Here is a 21,749-nt window from a genome sequence, read left to right on the forward strand (position 1 = left end):
TGTTTTTTCATTTTATACACAAAATGGCTGTAATTGAAGGAGTGTTTAAACAGTCAATATGAAGGGAATGCTGTTACCAGCAAATACTGAAGAACCTTCCTCTGGAAGACTGTTCAGCCTTGGAAGTTTTTCTCCAGCAAAAATGGAATTGTTGTATGTCTGAGTTGTATACGTGCTGAGTTAATGTCTAAAGCACCAGGCTGCAAGACATGCATTTCTTCCAAGGTTTTTATTTCTTTTTCTTTATACTGTTAAAAGAAACAAACGTTTCTTTTCTAATCAGAAAGCAGCAAGCTGCAAAATGACAGATCCAGATTTTAAAGAAATACCAAAAATGTGGTAGAAGTATTTGGCCTGTCATTAAATACCGAGCATCTAGCTCTCACTGAAATTAATGGGACCTCCTAGTAGCTTGGTATTTTCAAAGTCATGACATTTTGATGAGGGTTTACATGTAGATTTGGGAGCTTAATTTTAGGCTTTTTGTTTGTTTGTTTGTTTGTTTGTTTACACTGCATTTTATTATACCTGAAAAGCTCTTAGGTATTTCATAGCACATCTTTTTAAACTTCTCTGTTAATTATGTTACCATTTTGGAAAATTCTTTTTTATCAAATTTTCAGAATAACTTAATACCATGAAAAAAATTCATTTGGCTGCATTTAAGAGATGTATACCTGGAAAGACTGTCTACAGATATCGTTGGTGGTCCTAATTGTACTTCCAGTTTGTTCACAAATGGAAACCCATATTTTGTTTGTATTTAATGTAGGATTTCATATTTAATGTAGGAGGAGAGAGAGATTTGCTGGTGGAAACATGGAAGTATTGATCATAGGCACATTTGTGGCTTTGCAGCCAGTATGACTGTGCACACCATCAAACCGTTAGTGCATCCAGCTGGACAGAAAGTTGTGTCAAATGTGAAAGATTTAGAGTGTTTCTGCTGTAGTTTGCGATTCTACGCAATGGCACAACCTTCTTTCTGCCTGTGATGTCTTCAGGAGACAGAAGGCAAAGGTTAACATGTCAGAGCGTGTGGCAGGGGATTAATCTGTGAAACAAGGCCAGGGGCCAAAGCAGGCGTAGGAATGAAGAGCTCAGTGCCTCTGCGCCTCTGCCGTGACTTAATGTTTTACCCTTTCAGTGTCCAGGGGTTTGCTTCCTTTTCAGCAAGAGAGAATCTCTTCCTTCGTCCTTTGCTCTGATGGACCGGGGCTGGGAGCAGGGGCAAGGGAGTTTCCAAATGTGATCTGGCTGCATGAAAAGAGCTGCAAGTTAAAAAGGCACTAGTTCGGTGTGAGGCGTTGTCAAGGATATAAATAGAAAGTTTGGAGGGTTTTTTTCATAGTTTGTAGCACAAATATAGAAGCTAATTAACATTTTCTTTTTTGTTACTTTACTTTCCTTTTACTAGATAACATGAATTTACTTTCTCTTCTCTTTCTGTGGAGCATAAGCGTCCATGGCAATGAACTGTTTACAGGGGAGCAAGAAATTCTGGAAGTATTGCAGCCACTCTCTTTGTACGGTATTTCATTCACTGGCGCTGCTGCTATCTGAAAACTAACCTGCGTGAAAAGACTGCTATAGATTTTCTTCCTTCTCTGTTTTGATCAATATGGCCAAGCTACCATCCCTTTCACATAAAGAATAGGCTTTACACTACTTCTTCTGGAGCATACAAACAACATTTGCTGACTTCTTTCAGGTTAGCTTTTGCAAAATATTGGTAAACAAGGCATGGAAACCAAAGAAAGAGAATGAAAATGGTCATAAGCACAGATATAGAAGCAGCAAAACCCACTTCATACTCTTTTCTTTATTTTATGTTGACAGTGAGCTTTAAATAGCCTGGTTTTCCCTATCAGAACTTTTTTAGAATGGCCGGTCTTGATCTGCAGTGTGCATATGTAGCATTAGAATGATGTCATTTTCATAATAAGTATTTGATCATCATACATTCCTTATTTGGTTTTGCTTCCACTAAGACAAACTAGCCTACTTCCCAACAATTTCTTAGTATGCAAATGATAGCATCTTCCAATTAGAGTTCGTACATTCATGGGAGAAATGTAGTACAGTACAGTGGGACAGACCTTTTTCCATGAGTAAACTACTGAATTTTTTTCAGTTGAGCCACTGGTTCTGGTAAGTTTGAATTCACTCTGCCTTCCTAAATATTCTTCATAGACCATTACAAGTAACTCACAGACCTGCAGCCATCCAGTGAGCAAGTGGAGTGAGCCTAGAACAAGGATCCAGGAACTGGAATGTTTTCATCTCTGATCTAAACTGCCTTTCTTAGATACGTTAGGCTGGTCACGAACATTCTTTTTCACCTGTAAAATACTGATATACCTATCTACCAGTAATGTTGAGAATTAATTAGTTAATATTTGTACAGTACTTTGCTGATGTAGTATATAAGCCTTAAATATTAGTAGAAGTCTCTGTTTCATACAATTATTTTTCCTTATTTCAGAGTCTTTGGAATAAATTTTTCCAGGATAAAGAGCTTCGAGCAATGATTGAACAAGATGTAACAAGAACGTATGTACATCTTTAAAGAAATTTCTATATATAAATTTAGATTCTGCATTTTTATGTGGTATACATTATATTGTGTTTTCTTGACTTCGGTTAGTGTAAATGTCAGGATTGTTGAACACGAGTGTGTAGAAACATACATTAAATGCATAAAAATACAGCTTGCTCGGAGTGAAAAACGAGAAAATCAAGTTAAACATTAAACCCTGGAGATTTATTGGTATCATTGAAGAAAAGCTCTTCTAAATTAAGATATTAGGCAATGTATTACTACGAGAAATTTAAAGTAGAGTTTTCCATACGAAGCAAAGAGAAAGTAAGAGAAACTGAAAGGTCTTGTAACTAAATTATGATCATAATAAAAGATTCAACAGATGACTTTCTTTAATTCTTAACACTTATTCAATCAATAATAAAAAAAGCAGTTTGTTATTAGTAAAGGAAATGTCACTCATCTAAAGAAGTTAAACATTTCTATTTTTATTTATCACTTTTCTAGTGTTATTTGTCACATATGCCTGTTAAAATTTGTCCTAATATTACTGTGTTTATGTTTTCATCTTCTTGGCCCTTAGGTCATTCCTGTTTAGGAACTTGTTTGAGTTAGAACACTCAGTTCCTGAAAACGTTTCTTCTCAGAGTGGAAGCATTGAGTGAAGTGTAGATCTAATTAATTCAATTAATGTTTTCACTACCATGTGAAATTTTACTGTATTGCAAATATTTTTCCTTATAACTTGAAAAAAGTGGCAATAGTCATAGATTTTACAAATCCCAAGTTCTCACATTTTCATTTACAGAAACAAAGTCATGCAGTAGAAATCATTGCTCTCTGGTTTTGGAATATTTTATATGTCCGTCCCTAGACCCATTCTTGAATGCATTTTGCCATGAGATGTATAATTAAAGTCTGAGGATGCTTTCATGTGCATTCTCACAGATGGTATTTTTTGTTTGTTAAAGGAAACAGTTCAGGATGTTCTAAGATTAAAATATATACGTATCTAAACTATAATTGGAGAATGAAAAGTTGTATAGAGGTTATGTTGGATGTAAGACTGTTATTTAAAAATATACATATATATATACACACACACAAAGTCCAGGCTTTCACTCTGGCAAATGGCAGAGTAAGTAATATTCACTAATATCAGTAATAGCGCCTAAAGAAATTTCCATTTATCTATTTATACAAAATAATGTCTACTTGAAACAATAGCAGCATACATTATGTGTCATCAATATCAAAATAAGTCAAACAATGAAGGAGCAAAATTTATCAAAGTAACATGACTTTATTTGATAAACCATGTGAACGTCTATGTACACTTGTTGTTTGCCTAATCATAAAACATAGTGTGCATTTTATGTATACATGTGTATCTGTAAACTATCATCAGTGTGAGAAGCGGTAAGGTCTACATTCCTTGGCTTTGGAATCTAAGTACCCTCTCTTTAATGTTATCCTTTTCATTTCCATTCTTTAAATAAATTCCTGGAGTTACAATTTAAATGTTTGTCTTTAACTTAAAATGCTTTTTATTAAAGGTTAAAATAATTGAGTATTATATTCAGTTACCATAATCATTACCTTCTAGCTTCTGTTTCTTATTTAACAAATGTTTTTATATTCTTTGCCATTGAGTTCAGTACTCCATCATCCAACAGCATCAAGTAAATAATGCTGTAGAGAGTGATGCTAACTGCACACAGAGTAGCAAGCCAGAGTCCGTCTATCAAAGCAGTAAAAAATTTACTCTATAATGTTTTTATTAGAATTCTTTGAAGTGTAGTAATAATACATGGGAAAAGTGGGTAGAAATATGCTTTTTAAATTGTTATTGCTTGAAATTGTTTTAAACTTCAGAATTCTGTTACCTAAAGGGAACTGTCATAAAGTTTGTTCATGAGTGTGTGTTCATATACATTTTGTGAATCCTTATCTCGCCTAATAATTAGATTTGTAAAACACAGGTGCTCACAGCTGGGCTAATCGTCCTTTAGCATCTATGTACCTGAAGAATTCTAGGACACAAGTCATGTTTTCCTAAAGTAAATGTCTAGTATAGGTCTGATGAATCACACTGTTGAGAAGTATGTTTTTCTTCAGTAATTTTAAAAGGCTTCTAGCTCACCTGTACCTAACTAAACTGTAGTCACCTAAAGTCAGGTGAGAGTGATCCAAGCCATAATGTCTAAATATAATTTTTTGCCTGTTGCATACTAAGAACTTCCAATATATTGGAGGGAAGTGGGGAAGGATTTTGCTAAGTTAGTCCTAGCTCATTAGTGATCAACATTTCAATTAATTACCTGACTTATTTTTTATGGTAGTTGAGAGGTTCAGAATGGATTTTCCTTCAGCTGTCTAGAAATATGTACTTTTGAGCTGGAACCAAACACCATGTCTTTCAAGTGAAAAGCTTCTAAAAATGAGGGTGGGAAGGAGGTAAGGGAGGTTTACTATAATGCAAGTAAAAGCCTTACGTTAGCTGTAGATAGCAGTACCAACCAAGTTATGACTATAATACTGCATTCTGTTATTCTACTGAGAAAGGAAGGTGTGCGTGATCTAGCACCATAGTAACTCATAACAGATTTAAGAATACAATGATTAATTACTGTCATTCAAAAGATGTACCGAGGAACAATGCTGATTTATTTTGTGATGATTAAGAAGGTAAGCAATAAATAATAATTTTTAAAAATATTCTGCAGAGATGGAAATCGGCAGATTGGCAGATGCAAGAGCATCTAGTTACCAGTCAAATCGAAGTATCAGTCTACTTGCTGGCATCATCTTGTATATCAAGGATTGTAAATGGCTAGATTTGATTACCCTTTTTTTCTCTGCACTATCTTAAGAAAACAAAATGTTTAGGGGGAATTCCTAGTAGGTTAAGCAAGTGGATTTCTTTTCTTTTGTAGTAGTCTTTTTATTTTTTGGTCTGCCTAGTTTCTGCTTCGGGAGTAACAATCACAGTTTAGGACAATGGAAGCCGTGTGAAGATGAGTAGTGGTGGGTGCTGCTGTATCAAATTCTCCATCTCCCAAAAAAAAAAAAAAAAAAAAACCCACTCAAAAAGGTAGTGGAAAAGCCATTAGACAGCTACCTCCTTCCTAAGCATATAGAAGAGATGGGAGAAACAGCAATCCATTGAGTATGAACACAGGAGACAGTATCTAGTTTCTATGTAAGAGGAGGGACTGCTGCAAGGGAGAGCTACCTTTATACCAATTTATTCCTTTTCAAGAAAAAAAAGTGAGTGGCCGAGGGGGTATTATTATTCTTTACCAAACCTTTGCAATTGCAAGAGCACCGTCCATTTTTTCTGGTTAAGTAGCATTCCCCATTCCAGCTGAGTAACAGGGATGAGGAATGGCGGGGGGTGGAATCTGTTTGTGAAAGCAAAGGTGGTCGCTCCGTGGCTGTGGTTAAGACCCTCATTTCTGTCTGCCACAAAATTCTTTTCATAAAGTATTTGTGCATCCTTTCATTTGGTTGCCAGCCTAAGTTTCTTCTGTGTCAAAGTCTGGCTGCCTCTGCTAAAGGAATGTTTTAAAAAATGGTAACTAACTCGTGCGGGTCTTCACTTTCAGAAAGCGGGGACTTGAATGCGCTGTTGTTTAATTGTAGCGGTTGTGGTAAAACAGTCTAGCAAAATTCCCATGTTCTGATGCAGTTTTTCTCAGAAATGTAATTAAATGTAATATTCTAGTGTTCATGAAAAGTATTCTTACATTGCCTGATTTGAGGATACTGTATTTCTAAAACAATGCTTTAATCATAAAATGACATTCTCCATAAAAATCCATCCTGAACTGATAGTTCCCTCGTGATCTCTTGTATTTACATTTACTATAATTAATACTTCAGCCAGCTTATTCCTGAGTTCGTTATTATCCTTTCTGTCACAATCTCTGGTATTACTAGATCCTCACAGATATCTCTGTGTATTTTTGAGTTTTCTTTGTTAGTCTTCTCTTCCTAAACTTCATAGGGCAGGTCTGAATAACAGTCCTTCAGAAATAATCTCTTCAAACCCCTAAATTACGTCGATTGCCATCTGCTGTAATGCACTTTTGGTCTCTGCTGTAATGCACTTTTGTCCTTCCTTTACAGTAATATGATTAGTACAAGTGCAAACAAGTTTCCAAATGTTGGTCTACCATTACCCCCACCAGGTGCCAGGAAAACGTTGCACCTCTCATCCTAATGCCTTCCTCAGCATTGCTGTGTTCAAGGCACGGTGTCTTCTCTGCCTCGGCTCTTGATTCCAAGGTCTTTCACCCAAGGGTTTCAGAGCACCTTTCTAACCTTAAATGTTTCTGCCCTTACCTGTCATCACCTCTGTGAGATGACCACAGTAATTATTTACACTAATAGTTTTATCTGAAGTAATTTGTTATAATTCCTTGTATTGTTTCTCCATGTCAGGTTTTACAACAGCCTTAATACAACTGTTGTAAAGTTTAGCATTGTGGCTCAGATTTGGGAAGCAGGGAAAACAAAGTTTGCTTGAAGAAAACTTATCTGCAATCCATGTGATTTCATTTTAAAACTGACAATACTATAGGCTTTATTTCAGCAATCTAGCCTGAGGCCTACTGTTGTTGTCTTTTTAAGTGTTCTGGTTTTCTTTGTCCAGCTTTACCTTTTCCTTTCTTTTTGGTATTATACCTTTCCAGATATTTTTATTGTATTTGTTATTGCCTCACATAGCTTGGATGTGGATTGGGATGGTTGCTTTATGAAATATTTTTTGCCATCTAGTTACTTCTTCAGTAAGCATGAAAACACTTTTGTTTGTGCACTTATTCATTAAAGTGCATCCTGCGTAACCACTTGATTTACTACTTCCAACAGTCAAGGAGCAGGACGCACAGGTGAGAGTTGTTTCAGAATAGTTGCAGATTGTAAATATTTACATCTTCCTGGATTATACAGAGATAACAGGATTTTCCCAGAAGTTTTTTTCCCTTTTCTCACACTATTTCCACTTCATTCCATTTCACTTAAAGGATATTTGCCCTGCCAGAGTATAAAATTATTTCATAATTTTAAAGTTTATTTCAGACAGCTACTAAAGACAGTGCCTAATTATGTTGCGTAAAAAAGATGCTAGTAAGATATAATGGAGCTTGCTTAGAGCTCAAGAAAATTAGGATACTGATTTTCGTGTCGGTTGTGAGATATTTTAATAATCTTGTCATTAAAATGCTCATCATTTTTCAAATGTTCATGAAATATTGAACCCTTGTGTATATGCTTCTTCTGAAATAGTCTTCTTTCTTCTATTTAATTCCAGTTTAGACCTGAAAATCTTACAAACTTCTTTAACATATTGTAGCTCTCGTACTCTTCCTTTGCTCAACTGAGAAAAAGGAAGAGCAGGGCTGAGCACTATTTGTGAAACGGCGGGGCAAACTGATCCAGTTACAGTTCCCAACCTAACACAGATTAAAAAAATGGGAGCATGTCATATAAAGTATAATTGTTATCTATGGAGATTTGATCTTTGGTGCTTACTTTTTACTTGAATCAAATTTATCAATAGATAACCGAGTTTTAACTGACTTCGGTTTTTTAGGGGAGAAGAAGTGTCCACTTGGTGGTTTTGATCACACTCCTTTTCTCAGTGTTCCTAGCAAGTTTTAGATTTGTTGGTGAAGGACTGACAATCAGCGGAGCGCAGTCTCGGAGTTAAGTTGCTACTGGGATTCTGTGCCACCTGGGACCAGGACAGTCTTCTGGGCTGCTAGGTTTGACAGCAAGAGTCTGTGTGCAGGAGGGAGAGGGTAGATCTTTGCTTCGGTCATCGTCCCTCGTTCTGTCTCCTTCCATTCTGCTTCAACTCCTTTTCATGACACGGAGGAGGAAAGGCACTTGATCCTTTAGTCAATTGGGAACATACTCATATGGTGCATCATTTTATTTGGATTAGATTCTCCAAGTCATTCATTCTCAGTAGACTGGCTGTGTGTAAGAAGTTGATGATTAAAAGAGTCTACCATTCTATTTCATTCTTGCAGATCTCTAGTTTTCGTAATGTTAAAAGGGACTGCTTATTTAAATATAACTGGCGATATCATTGTATCTGTGTAGCAGAATAATGTATATTAAAGAACATGGTTGAGAATTTTGGTTGCAAAATGAATGTAACAAGTCTTTAGAAGTATTCTTACTCTAGCAGCACCCACAATTCACAGAGCCATGGGAAAGCAGACAAGGGAGGTGCTCTCTTAGCTAAAACCATTTCTAGAAGACCAGCGACTGAGATTCTGTGTGCTATATTGTTTACTTTCACTGTATTTCTTCATTTTCAGCTTTCCTGAAATGCAGTATTTCCAGCAAGAGAGTGTGAGGAAAATTCTTACAGATGTTCTGTTCTGCTACGCCAGAGAAAATGAGCAGTTGCTTTATAAACAGGTAATGAAACTACTGTACAGGTGGCATTCATTGACTCCACATTTTCTATACGGTTTGACAATAATGTAGTTCTGTTGTATCTGAAGTTGTATCATAATGCTAAAGTAATCAAAGAGCTGCTTGTCAGCTGGATAGTAAGAAAAGTAAGCTCATTGAATAACATATGCTTTTTCCTCATAATGCAGTCCCTCAAATTGTTCTCTTTAAGGTTGCTAAGTCATCTAACTTCAAATTTCTTTATAAACAACATCTTTCTCTTCAGTGCTGGTTAAGAAAGAAAATAAAAAAGAAGGGCTTGCTCTGCTTAGGTAAAGAAAGTAAGTATGCAGCAGGATTAAAAATAGTACTGAATACACAAAAAACATAAATAATGACTTCTGAAATTTAGGCAAATTTTACTATTTTAAGTTTTACGTAACATTTCAAGTTCTTCCTCAAAGTGCTAAAGCCATGTGGTACGTTAGCGAATAGATCCTTTATCTAACCCTGTAGCATCCAACTACAATGCAGCTGACAAATGCCTCTTCACTGGAGGAGAAGGATTAGGGTGTTACAAATACCACTTTTACAGTGTTACCCGAAGGAGAGCCTGCTCAAACCATTTTTGATAAAATGGTAAAGAAAGCCTTAAAGCTGCACTAACTCTGCATCCATATGGGATGCAGGCTGAATTAATTTGATATTTGTTCTGAAGATTTTGAAGTGAGTATAACCTTGATACTAAATGAATATAGTAAGACCAATATGCAAAGTATTGACATAAATACATTTGTATTTGTTTCTTCAGGCTATTAACTGTGGGGTAAGTAGGGGCTAGCAAACGGAGGGATGCTCTGTGTGCATGGACAAAGGATAAACTGTAGAGCAGCAAACCTCAGCTAGGCAGAAAATTTTTCATGACAAAAATATAGAGGTCCAGTAAATGTGAAGATTTTTATAAGACACTGTATGCTTTCAGGCATGATCTGTGACCACCCTGTCCTCAAGCCGGGAAATTAGTGGCGTTTTGTGAAAAAAATGACACATATGAGCTGAAGGAACAGTTACTTCTGAAAAAACTGTCTTACAGATTATATCAAAAATCAAATATATAGTTATCAAACATACACAGTCTCTGTCAACTGGTTATTTCTCATCTTTGACAGACAGTGAGTAAGGACTAGTATTGCCTGAGAACAAGAAAAAATGAGATTTGTGAGCTGTATTTTGAAGGGCACTGCTAAAGAAAATACTTCAGCAGTATTCATTTAGCCTCCCCTTTCTAGTGAATATAGGCCGGAGTACTGATGGTGGGAAAATGGAAGAACACATTTTAGCTAATTTAGTCTATCATTTATTGAACAAGAGGTATTATTTTACTCTTTGATATAACTTAAAAGGACTTAATTACCCTCTGCTCATATTTAAAATCCTCTTGATTCCTTACCAAGAAATAATACCTTTCTGCATAAGGATGGAATATTTAGCCAGATCAAATTTAAAAAAAAAAAACCCTGAGTTTCATCACAAGCTGTTAAAGCTATTATTTTCTACTAGGTGACACCCCGTTTAACATAGACCATATTGTTAATAGTTATGGGATTTTATTGAATTAATGAGACTGTTATCATGTAGTAGAATGTCTTGCTGAGTTAATTGAAACTGCAGAGATTATATAAATGGTATTAATGAACTTTGACTGCCTGATGCCTCAGCTTTAATAAAGACTGCTTGGTGGGCTAAATGAACATAGGCAGATAAAAGAACAGGTTCAATTTTGCGAGCCTACAGGCTGTTGACAAAGAAAACTTCTTTACCTCTGTTTTCAACTGGTGTGCATCAGTAGTGCAGTAATTCCAGGAAGGGGTTGCCACAGGACTAAGGGGAGAGGTGAAGTGCAGAAAATGAAATAAATTTGGGTCATGAAAAACTGTTGATTTAATCTCTCTGAAGCATATTCAGTGTATCGCCCAAGTCTCGTGGTGCTGCGCCAAGTCCACAAAATAGCAAAGGACTGTGGATTTCCTCTCTTATTGTGGTCACGTGTCACTTTTATTAGGAGCTTTTCTTTTTTATTACCTCATTTTAAAAGGGTGAGTTTGTTGGGGTTTTTTGAAGTAATGCTCCTGTTAGCTTATTAGTAACAATCCTGCTTTTTTGTCCCCATGTCCCTCTCTTTTTAGATAACATGTCCATCAGTACTCTTCTCTGAATTAGCTAATAGAAATTAGAGGTTGTGGTGGTGACAGGATATGGGTTTTTTCCCTCTTTTAGCAAATACCTATGTTGCAGTCAATCTTCCTGTCCTACTGTTCTGTTTTTACCATTCACTCAAGCCCCACTTCCCGTGATAATTTCCACTACATCAAAGCCTAGCATATTTTCTTGAAAGTAATGAAGGTTACCATTAATTCATCAATAACAGATCACCTCTAAGCTGGTCTCTCCACAGTGACCCGAATACAAAGCCCAAATTAAGGAGTTTGTCTTCATATTCGGTATTCATCATGGGACTGGTCCTGTTGTTCTCCATAAGAATTCCTCTGTTTCATTTGTATGAACACATACAAGAGCTACATTTGCTGTTAGAGCTATAACACTTGGCTGGTAAATGAAAACTTATACTGCCGTCTATCAGCATCTGTACAGGACCCATGTTTCTCTTTCAAAATTTTTGGAAAAAGTTATAGTTCCTTGGCAATTTGCATACTTATAAATGTAAATAAAGTGTATCTGAAGTTTACAACATTTTATTGAAACTATTACATAGCATCAGCATATAGTCTTACAAGAAGCAATCAATAATGTTTGTTTAATATGCATATATGCATGAAAGTTGTCTTTGTAGTAGGGTTTGTGGTTTTTTGACCAGCATGAAGTAACATTTTATTTGATGAGGAAAAAGATATTTCTGTCCCTAGTCAAATGGAGTAGAATGTTGTGAAGCCGTATTACAGATTTTAAAGACAGAATCCTCACTGGAATCATTGAATTTTTAAATAGCAGCTGTAAATATCAAATCTAAAGAGAATAGTATATTGTACTTAAGAATATGTAAAAATTACTCTTAGCATTCTTCTGTAATACTGGTGCCAAAATTCTGGTCCTAGTTACACTGAAAAGAAATAGTGACAATTGCGCTAAATCAGTAGGGTAACTATTGTTCGCTCATGATTTGATTGCCCTTAGAGAAGTCAATATATTTTTGAAATGCATTGATTCACTTTTCATTGTAGAAATGCTATATTTCTGGTTTTCTTTCTAAACCATAGACTGTATTATGAAATCAATATTTTGTTGTAGCTGGGAAGTGTCATAAAATTATCTGAGCTCTGTCAACTTACTTATTAACACTAAAGAGTTTTAGTAAACTGCAGCATTGAAAAAATATGTGTATGCATATTACACTGGTGGCTTTTCTTGCCAAGCTAAAAATCTCTAAACATTTGAAGTACTCTTGTAACTGAAAGATCAGAGCTATCTTTTTGAAATCCTGATATTTCATCATCTGTTTGTTTTGTTTTTGTTGTATGTGGGCAGCCACATTATGATTCTGCTTTATTATAGAGATGATATATTATTATGTTGGAAGAATGTATGATGTGCTTTTATCTTTTATAACTAATTCTTATTTTATGTCCTCTTTCTTTTTCTTCAGCTTATATGTTTACAGCTTAGTTGGTAGTTTTATTAGTCAAGTTTTTGGCATTTCCATTTCTCTTATTTCATGTTAGTATATCAGGGCGAATAAAAGATTAGACATGGATCTGTTAATTAACTGAGGGCTGTGAGTATGCATGAAAGTACAACCCAGACTATCTACAGTTTATTTAAATATTTTTGCCACTTATATTTATTGTCTAATCCTGGACCTATCTCCCTGTCTCTATTCCTTTCCCTCTTGGTTTGACCATAAGACTTTCAGAAATCTAAAAAGTTGTCAATTTGTAATCTAACCCATATGGTTGCATTTGGGAGTTTTACATCAGCTCCTGAAATCAAGTGGCTATGTTGTGTTTAATTTTTTTTTTTCTAACTGAATTTCTATTTAGCCTTCATCTTTCAAGATAGTCCCTAAAGGTTCAGAAATAGAAAGAGAAAGAAAACGTCCAAACTTCAGTAATTTTGCTGTCTTTAGTTTTGCCCAGTCAACTGACAGCTATTGCTGCAACCCTACAGTTGAGGCTATAACAGTCATCTCCATCCTGAAGAAATTAAAATCAAATTTTGTGGGATTCCAGTTGATAGCACACAAGGAAATGTCCAAACCTCTTTTTTTTTTCTTCAACACTGCTAAGTATTGGAATTTCCTCTTGCGAACAGATAAGATACACTAACATGCATCCCAACACACTCAGGATAGATAATCATCAAGAGGGGGTTTCCACATCTACCTCAGTTTGGACCACTTAAGGAAAATCCTCATTATTTCCAATAAAGGTTGAAGGTTTTTAGTAGTTAATGGATCTATTTGATACATACGAAGCTGATAAGCTAACTCAGTGGTATTGAATATTCCTCAAACGCTACATGGAATATCAGCTGACGTACCAGCAAAGCAGCAGGGAGCTGCACAAGCATGTAACTCTCATCGCTCACGTCTGTCCATCACTCAAAGGGCTGGAAAAGCAAGTGGAGAGGCTTCCTAGCTTGGAACTGCAAGCATAAAGGTAGAACAGTTCTACTGTTGTGGTCTGAGGACCCATCATCTGACTCCCGGCAGCAGCCTGAAATGCCTGTGAGCTTGATGGGCCAGCCCTAGTGCTCTTTCTGCCAACAGGATAGACAAGATGGTCTTCCTGGCACCTCTGTCTGCCCAGAGCACTCACCTGGCTTTGGGACTGAGGCTCCACTTTGTGAAGTAGTTGCACCTTTGAACTGGAGCACTGCTGGCAGCACACTCTTCCTCCTACAGCCGGGCAAGGACTCCACCCAGAGTGAGACCCATCAGGGGTAGCCGGGGCACCCTGATACCAAGACCTAGCTGTAGCTGGTGGTTTTGGGCAGAGGTCAGGTGTTCCCTCCCCTTGGAGTGATCCCTGTGTCCAGAGGCAGCCAGGCAGGTCTCAACCCTTCATCCCACATACCTTCCATCACCAAAGGGCTCCCCTCACTTCTTTTGTATGGCTGACCTCCCACCCCACCTGTTGCTTGTGTAGTTCCTACCTGCCATCCTAGTCCACCACTGGGAGCCCAACTACCCCTGACTGGGGAACCAAATTGCCCAGTTATGATACCCCAAATCCTCCTTTCCGCTGATCTAATCCGAGGGAAGGGGCTGTATATCTGCTGAAGATGAGGCGTCATTCTGCAGGCTGTAGTTTTACCTGCCAGTGCGTTGCTGCTTGCCAACTGGATTGCTTATTTCCTGACGTGGTTCCTTCTGCTCCTGATAACAAATTGACAAGCCTCAGGTGAATCAAGGCAAATCAAGACTCCTTTTTTGTTCCTGGTGAGCTCTGGGTAAAAGCATGAATGGCTCAACAGGGTGGCCCAGCCATGTGTCTTATGCTGGCCCAAGTGCTTGACTATCCATCAATTTTTTCTCTTCTGATTCCTGCATGTTTCTATATTTTTTATGTATCTTACTATAGATGGGATATATAAGAAATAGTCTGTAATGGAACAGTACCAGGTCTCCTATGCATCGTGTTATAATGAGTTTATTTTTGATATTGACATAACAACTTAAAAAAAAAACCCCAACAACTCATTTTATTTCTCATGTCCGTAGGAATGGAAGTTTCATTTTCTAATTTGCCAAATAGCTGCCCTTGTCTCCTTGAAGGCTACTGTTACGCTTTTATCTATGGGTTTGGAACATTATCAAATAAAAAATAATTTTAAATTTTGTAATTTTTCCCTATTGCGGATCTTTGTACTGTGGATCATGATTGTAATTATCGTAAATAAAATTCATATTTATGAACATAGATCTTGGAGTAAACTGCCAGGTGCAGGGTTGCTTACCATTGCCAATTTTTTGTCTGTCGTGTTAGAAAAAGGGAGAATAACTTGCTTCAGTATATTAGAGAAGAATAAACACTTGGATCTAATCAGAATTTAAGATAAAAGCCATTGATTATGAAACCGTTCTGTTAGAATGTAAATGTTCATGGTTTTAGTTAATCTGCACCTAATATTGCTGGCTGCCTGGTGCTGTGCATTAGGAACTATTACACGACTGGAAAATCTTACTGTACTTTTGCTTCCTTTTATGTTTAGGGTATGCATGAACTTTTAGCTCCCATTGTCTTTATCCTGCATTGTGACCACCAAGCTTTTTCACATGCCAGTGAAGCTGCACAACCAAGGCAAGCATTGTGTTTTATTTGTATAGTATTAAAAATCTGCTTTCTTTAAAAAATAAATAAGTTGACTGGACTAGAACTTAGAAATATGCGTTCCTTAATTCTTTGTTTATAATTGATAAATTAATATCAGAAACTGTTGCACCCTCATGCTTTGATGAGAATGTCCTTATTTCATCTTCCCTGCTACAGTTTCTGAAAGGGGGATTAAAAGTGTAGACATTGGCTCCTTCATAGATACTAAGTGGTGAAAAAAGAGGAGAGGAGAAACCTAAGGAAAACCTTAGTCAAAAAGCTTAAATACCTGCCTACGTTTCACCTCATTCTTATTGCCAGAAAGGGTTTAGTCTTTGTCATTGCAGAGAGGAGGCAGATTAGAGAACTACAGTCATAGAACAGACATGTTACCAACTCTCTTTCCTCATGTCTTAAAAGAGGAGAAAAATCAATGCAGACAAATTGTTGTGATTGATATTTCTTTATCACCTGCAATGTTGTAGCTGCAATATCTGACTATCCTTTGACTTGGTAGTAACATTAACTGTAGCTATTGATTCTCCATTTTGCTTAAACTGTGGGTGTGTGCATGTAATCATACACATACGTATAAAGTATTATATCACATGATTGTCAGCCAAATTCAGATGCTTTTTTCCTTGCTCTATAGGTAAAACCTTTTTTTTAAAAAAAAAAAAAAAAGAAACTAGCGGCCTTCTTGTATCACTTGTGATACTTAGGTAAACTATTTTCATTTGTCTTTTTCCACTCTCTTTTGGAGTCCAGCAGTGAATAAAAGCCAATTTAATTACATGTACTATATAATATAACCTCTGGTAGCACTCCTCAATGTGATTGTCTAAAGGCAGTTAAGCATAAGGTTGGAGATTATTTACAAGTGTGTGTTTTTATTCAATGTCTGTCCTTAGATATCCTGAAATTACCTAGAAGATGCTCTTCAGTGCTAAGTAACTTAAAATAACCATGTGTTATGCACAGCATTCTGTTCCATCCCCACTGAAAAAGTAGAGCTAAGCAGCAAAGTAGATGGAAAAGAGGTGCTGTCACTGATTAATTGCTGTTAAAGTACAATAAAAATACAGGCTATTAAAACAAAATAAATTAATGTTTTGATAGTGCATATTTGACCAGTAACCATATTTTTTTTGTTTGGGACAAACAGTGATAGATTGTGCAGCAATCAATTATTCTAGATCAAGCATATTCAAATAATACATTGTGACATTCAGTAATTTGTTATTTGGAATAATTAGATGGTTACTTCATTGTAGTGCAGACAAGGCAGCTAATTTGTTTTTGATCTTTATAAAAAGGAAAGACTTCATTTGTTCAATGGAGTTGCTCTTTTTAATTAAAAAGGCTAGTTTTCTCATTTGCACTTTATATGAAAGTTGGCTTATAAATACATAATAGTACATGCAGAACGCTGACCAAAAATAAACATTCACATTTGGATTGTTCACTGTTGCCTTTTTCAGCGAGGAAATGAAAGTTCTTTTGAATCCTGAGTATCTGGAGCATGATGCCTAGTAAGTTTTAACAACTTCCTTTACATTTAATTTGCTCTTATTTGTAATACATTATTTAACACCAAGTTTCTGGGTTTTTCCCCTTCAGTGCAATGTTCACACGTCTTATGAAAACTGCAGAACATTGGTTTTCAACATTTGAACATGACAGTCAGAAGGTAATTATTGCTCTAAAATGTATTTATTGTATTTTTAAGCAAATGTGATTTTAATATGATTGAAGTAATTTGAAGCTAATAAGTCATCTTCTCTTAAACAGCTTAGTTAAAGCAGGCTTAACCAAGTTTATGCTCTTTAGAGTTTCTTCAGAATTTGGTCATAAGCATTTGTGCAAAGTCTTCCAGTTGAGAGTTCCGTCTGTTGAAAGATGACTTGGTAATCACAAGCCAAATGTGCCACCAGATTCTCCTATGTATGAGTGATGTTCTTGTGTAGAATTTGAAAGAATGCCTGTCACAGGCACATCTATGTGTGCCCAAAACCTGTGCAAATGTCACATTAAATAAATTCATATAGGCAGTGTTTAACATACTCAGGCTTGAATTGTTTTCAACTGTTTACAATATAAACAATTTGCTGTGAACCCAAAACTTTAATCGTAGGCTGTCCATCAAAGGTCAGGGTGCATCTTTCCCTGACTTCATCCCTCCATTTCCATACTTTGTTTTCTTCTTGACCTCAGAGTATTCAAACAGAGTATGTTGCTTCTTTTCATAGAAATGCTTTTTCTATGTTCTGAGTTTAGGTCTACAGAACTCTTCTTTGCAGGGGCCTTCTAGGTACCATCTAGTCCTTGCCTGTAACTGTTTTTCATGCATGACATGAGGGACAATTCCCTCAGTCAATTGCTCAAGATTTCCTTCGAATACTTTTTCCTGTCTCTTTCCGTTTACATTTCTCTCTTGTTTTTAATTCTGAAAAATGATTTGTGTGATGGAGTGTATGCAGAAGGCTCTAGCAAAACGTAGCCATATTAGAGTTATTGCCAAGACTTGCAGTGTATTATATCCTAAAAGGGTTGCCCTCCAAACTTAGTTCCAGCTTGATTCACTTCAGCATTTTTCACATAGACCATGGGATGAGTATCTAGAGTTAACAAAAAATTAATAATGATTTGGTTGAGTTTGGATGTCCGCATATGTGCACCAAACCCTGTATTTGCAAACTGTATTTTTGCAGACTGTATTTGCAAACTGTAACTAGTTTTTGCCTATCTGTTGAAGAAAAAGATATTCACCCAAGATTCACATAAAAGCTTCTATTTTCTTTAAATGTTTAAATGTATCTGTGTATGTATTTTATTAGACATGGAGCACTGGCATCTTGGCCTAAGTTATCTACAGTTATAAACTACTGTTTGGATTTGGGCTTTTACATAATTCTCACTAACTAAGAATAAAGCATATGAGATACAGATTTTACGAACTTATTACATAGTCACTTTTATTCCAACAACAAAGCTGTGAGACATGTTTCTCTGAGTGTAGCTTTTCAGAATTCAGTATATTCAAATGTATTTGTTCAAGTTTCTGTGACAAAGGTGGTAAAGTCTGAGGCTGAATTTTATTCTGGGAAATAACTAGGTCTGCTTACAGATTTGCAGTGCTTGGGTAGAAGGTGAAAGTTTACATTGCCCTTTCCAGTCCTTTTGTGGCATAAAAAATTAACAATGCAAAGTGCATGGATTAATATCTAGTTGTTTGTTCTTGTTCTTTGCAAACATGTATAATCTTTAATAATCCTTTCTTGTACGTATGCCTTTTACAATCATGACTTTGAGGGCTGGCTACATAATAAAGTCTGAATCTTCACAAAGGAAGCAATGAAAGCATGTGCTCTGAGAGACATGTTAACATTTTATAGCCTCTAACAGTTGGTTCCATTACTCCCAATTGCCATTAGAGGAGCTTCTCCAGCTACTCCATTCCCTAGTGGTTAATGAGAGAAATCTGTCCACAGTTTATACTTGCACTATGTCCTAGCCTCTCTTTACTGCTTGTAGCATTTGTCTTCTAAATGCATGAATATATAAATTGTATTAGTATCGACTGCCAGCCATTCCAGTTCGTGTTGTAGCAGGTAATGTTTTGTGGCAGGATTTGGTGACTCTGTTCCTAATACTTGATCTGAATTTTTCATCTACATTTCACTGACATCCATATTTAAACTATTCTTAGAGGTGAATCTGATGGTCTCCTGTAAACAGCGTAGCACATAGAATCATAGAATGGTTTGGGTTGGAAGGGACCTTAAAGATCATCTAGTTCCAACCTCATGGACAGGGACACCCCCCACTAAACCAGGCTGCCCAAAGCCCCATCCAGCTTGGCCTTGAACACTTCCAGGGAGGGGGCATCCACAACTTCTCTGGGAATCTGTTCCAGTGCCTCACCACCCTCATAGTGAAGAATTTCTTCCTAATCTCTAATCTAAATGTTCCTTTTAGTAGTAATCTAAATCTCTTTAAAGCCACTATCCCTTGTCCTGTCACTACATGCCCTTGTAAACAGTCCCTCTCCAGCTTTCTTGTAGGCCACCTTTAGCTACTGGAAGGCTACTATAAGGTCTCCCCAGAGCCTTCTCTTTTCCAGGCTGAACAACCCCAATTCTCTCAGCCTGTCTTCACAGGAGAGGTGCTCAGGCCCTCTGATCATCTTCATGGCCCTCCTCTGGACTTGCTCAAACAGCTCCATGTCCTTCTTATGTTGGGGGCCCCAGAGCTGGATGCAGTACTCCAGGCGGGGTCTCATGAGAGTAAAGTCAAGGGCCAGAATCACCTCCCTGAACCTGCTGGTCACGCTTCTTTTGATGCAGCCCAGGATACGGTTGGCTTTCTGGGCTGCAAGTGCACCTTGTCAGGTCTCATCTACCAGCACCTTCAAGTCCTTCTCCTCAGGGCTGCTCTCAATGCATTCACGATCCAGCCTGTAGTTGTGCTTGTGATTGTCCCGACCCGTGTGCAGGACCTTACACTTGGCCTTGTTGAACTTCATGAGGTTCACGCAGGCCCACTTCTCAAGCTTTCAAGGTCCCTCTGGATGGCATCCCTTCCCTCTAGAATGTCGACCGCACCACACAGCTTGGTGTCAGTGGCAAACTTGCTGAGGGTACACTCAATCGTGTTGTCCATGTTGCCAACAAAGATGTTAAATCACGCTGGTCCCAATACTGACCCCTGAGGAACACCACTTGTCACTGGTCTGTATTTGGACATCGAGCTGTTGACCGCAACTCTTTGAGTGTGACCGTCCAGCCAATTTCTAGTTAAACATTTTGGAGGCTTGGTTGTATTAGTTTATTTGATCATCTTTCTGTTTGGGCTGTTTCTTTCACACCAGCTGATGTGATTTTTTTGGAGCAATTTCAACTGACTAAATGTATTGTCATTTTCTCAACCAAATTGCATGAGAGGAGACAAGAAGACATGTCGTATGCACTCTAGTCATCCTCTTAACTTCTTGGTGGAGTGCACCAACTCAGGAGGCATGGACAGTCAAGGCATTGATTATTGATCACAACTGCTGTCCCCACAGATTCCATTATGCTTTAAAGATTTCTGTTAATGGGGTTAATTTCTAAGGTGCTGATGAACTGCATTTTGATGGATACCATTTACTTATCTCATGCTTTTAAAAATGGCAAGCCAGCATATATTATTTGATGCACTTAGCCATGTTGATAGCAGTTGGTCTGACAGTCAGCAATGTGTCAGTGCTACATTATGCCAAGGTGCACAAATGCTGCAAGTGACAAATAACTCCAGTTTTGGCACTCCTCCGTGAGAGGAAGCTTGCATTAGTTTTGATATTGAGAATCTTTTGACACTTGAGCCCATATTTAAGAGTCAGTCTTCTAATTTTGCAAAGATGGCTTTAAACCCACAGACAACTAATGATGTAAAGGCTGATCTGAGTAACTAACTAGTCTCCTCATATTACAAGTTCAAATAAGTAGAAAGATCCTAATGTTGAGATTTCTGTACAAGAATCTAGGGCTATAATCAAGAAAAGCTTAAAAATACAGATCTTTTGTGTCATCAGAGTTATGTTTACATGCAGTGGTCAAGCTGAAGTTAAACTCAACTTGAGTGAACTAGAATAAAATTCATACCCCAGATGTGTGTCAACGGATGGAACAGGCATAGCCTATGAATATGTAGAGTTACAGACTATTAGTTTCAAAGATAAATTGATATGTTTATGCAAAAAATTACTATAGACTGGCATTTAATGTTAAAGCCATGCTATCATATAATACTTTAAGAGGATTTTTCTATATAGATTGGAAGTAGATTAGTGGATATCCTTTTTCAGTATTTTGCATTCTAGCATGTGACTGAGAAAATAATGAACGGATCTGAAATAACAGTAGGAAATAGCCATACAATGGAGGAACAAAAATCAGGGTAGAAAGAAGGCTGCCCAATTTGGTAATAAAGAAGATAATAGAATAATTTAAAAAGAGAGTAGGAGAAATATCCTTTCTCAACGTACCTGCAGCTGTGAAGAACTATAGTATTTAAGTAAGTAGCAACATTTCTCATTAGCCCCTAAGATGCTAGATGGTTTATTTTAAATTTCTGTTTGGTAGGAGAGGAAAGATTTTGAATGAAAGGATGCCATTTCAGTGAGTTTTATTTGACAGTCTGAGGGAGCTTTTGTCAAGTGATTTGCTAGGGCATCTTAAATGAATATGTCTTGGTATCACAATACCATGGCAAAACCACCGCATTGTAGTAGACAGATCAGTCCCTTTGCTGCAATTGCCATAACAAAGCAACAATTAAGCAGATTTTAAGATACAATTTATAATCAATCACATCCTTAAGTAGAAACATTTTACCTGAAATCACTGTTCAACATCATACCATATTTTCTGCAGTACAGAAATGGAATAATTATGAAAAAATATTTCAGGCAAAGGAGATCAATT

General features: G+C 36.9%; 1 protein-coding gene across 3 annotated transcripts in view; it reads left to right on the forward strand.

Annotated features, from left to right (window-relative positions):
* TBC1D5 (TBC1 domain family member 5) overlaps nt 1-21,749 on the forward strand; it is a 322,332-nt gene that overhangs the window by 175,250 nt on the left and 125,333 nt on the right. For all 3 annotated transcript variants that reach the window (XM_075745858.1, XM_075745859.1, XM_075745860.1), the window contains 5 exons: nt 2,486-2,553; nt 8,878-8,980; nt 15,185-15,273; nt 16,767-16,817; nt 16,906-16,975. In XM_075745858.1, the coding sequence (XP_075601973.1) occupies nt 2,486-2,553; nt 8,878-8,980; nt 15,185-15,273; nt 16,767-16,817; nt 16,906-16,975 (381 nt within the window). The remainder of the gene's footprint in view (nt 1-2,485; nt 2,554-8,877; nt 8,981-15,184; nt 15,274-16,766; nt 16,818-16,905; nt 16,976-21,749) is intronic.

The sequence above is a fragment of the Balearica regulorum genome, chromosome 2, assembly GCF_011004875.1.
Source record: "Balearica regulorum gibbericeps isolate bBalReg1 chromosome 2, bBalReg1.pri, whole genome shotgun sequence".
NCBI classification, from domain to species: domain Eukaryota; kingdom Metazoa; phylum Chordata; class Aves; order Gruiformes; family Gruidae; genus Balearica; species Balearica regulorum.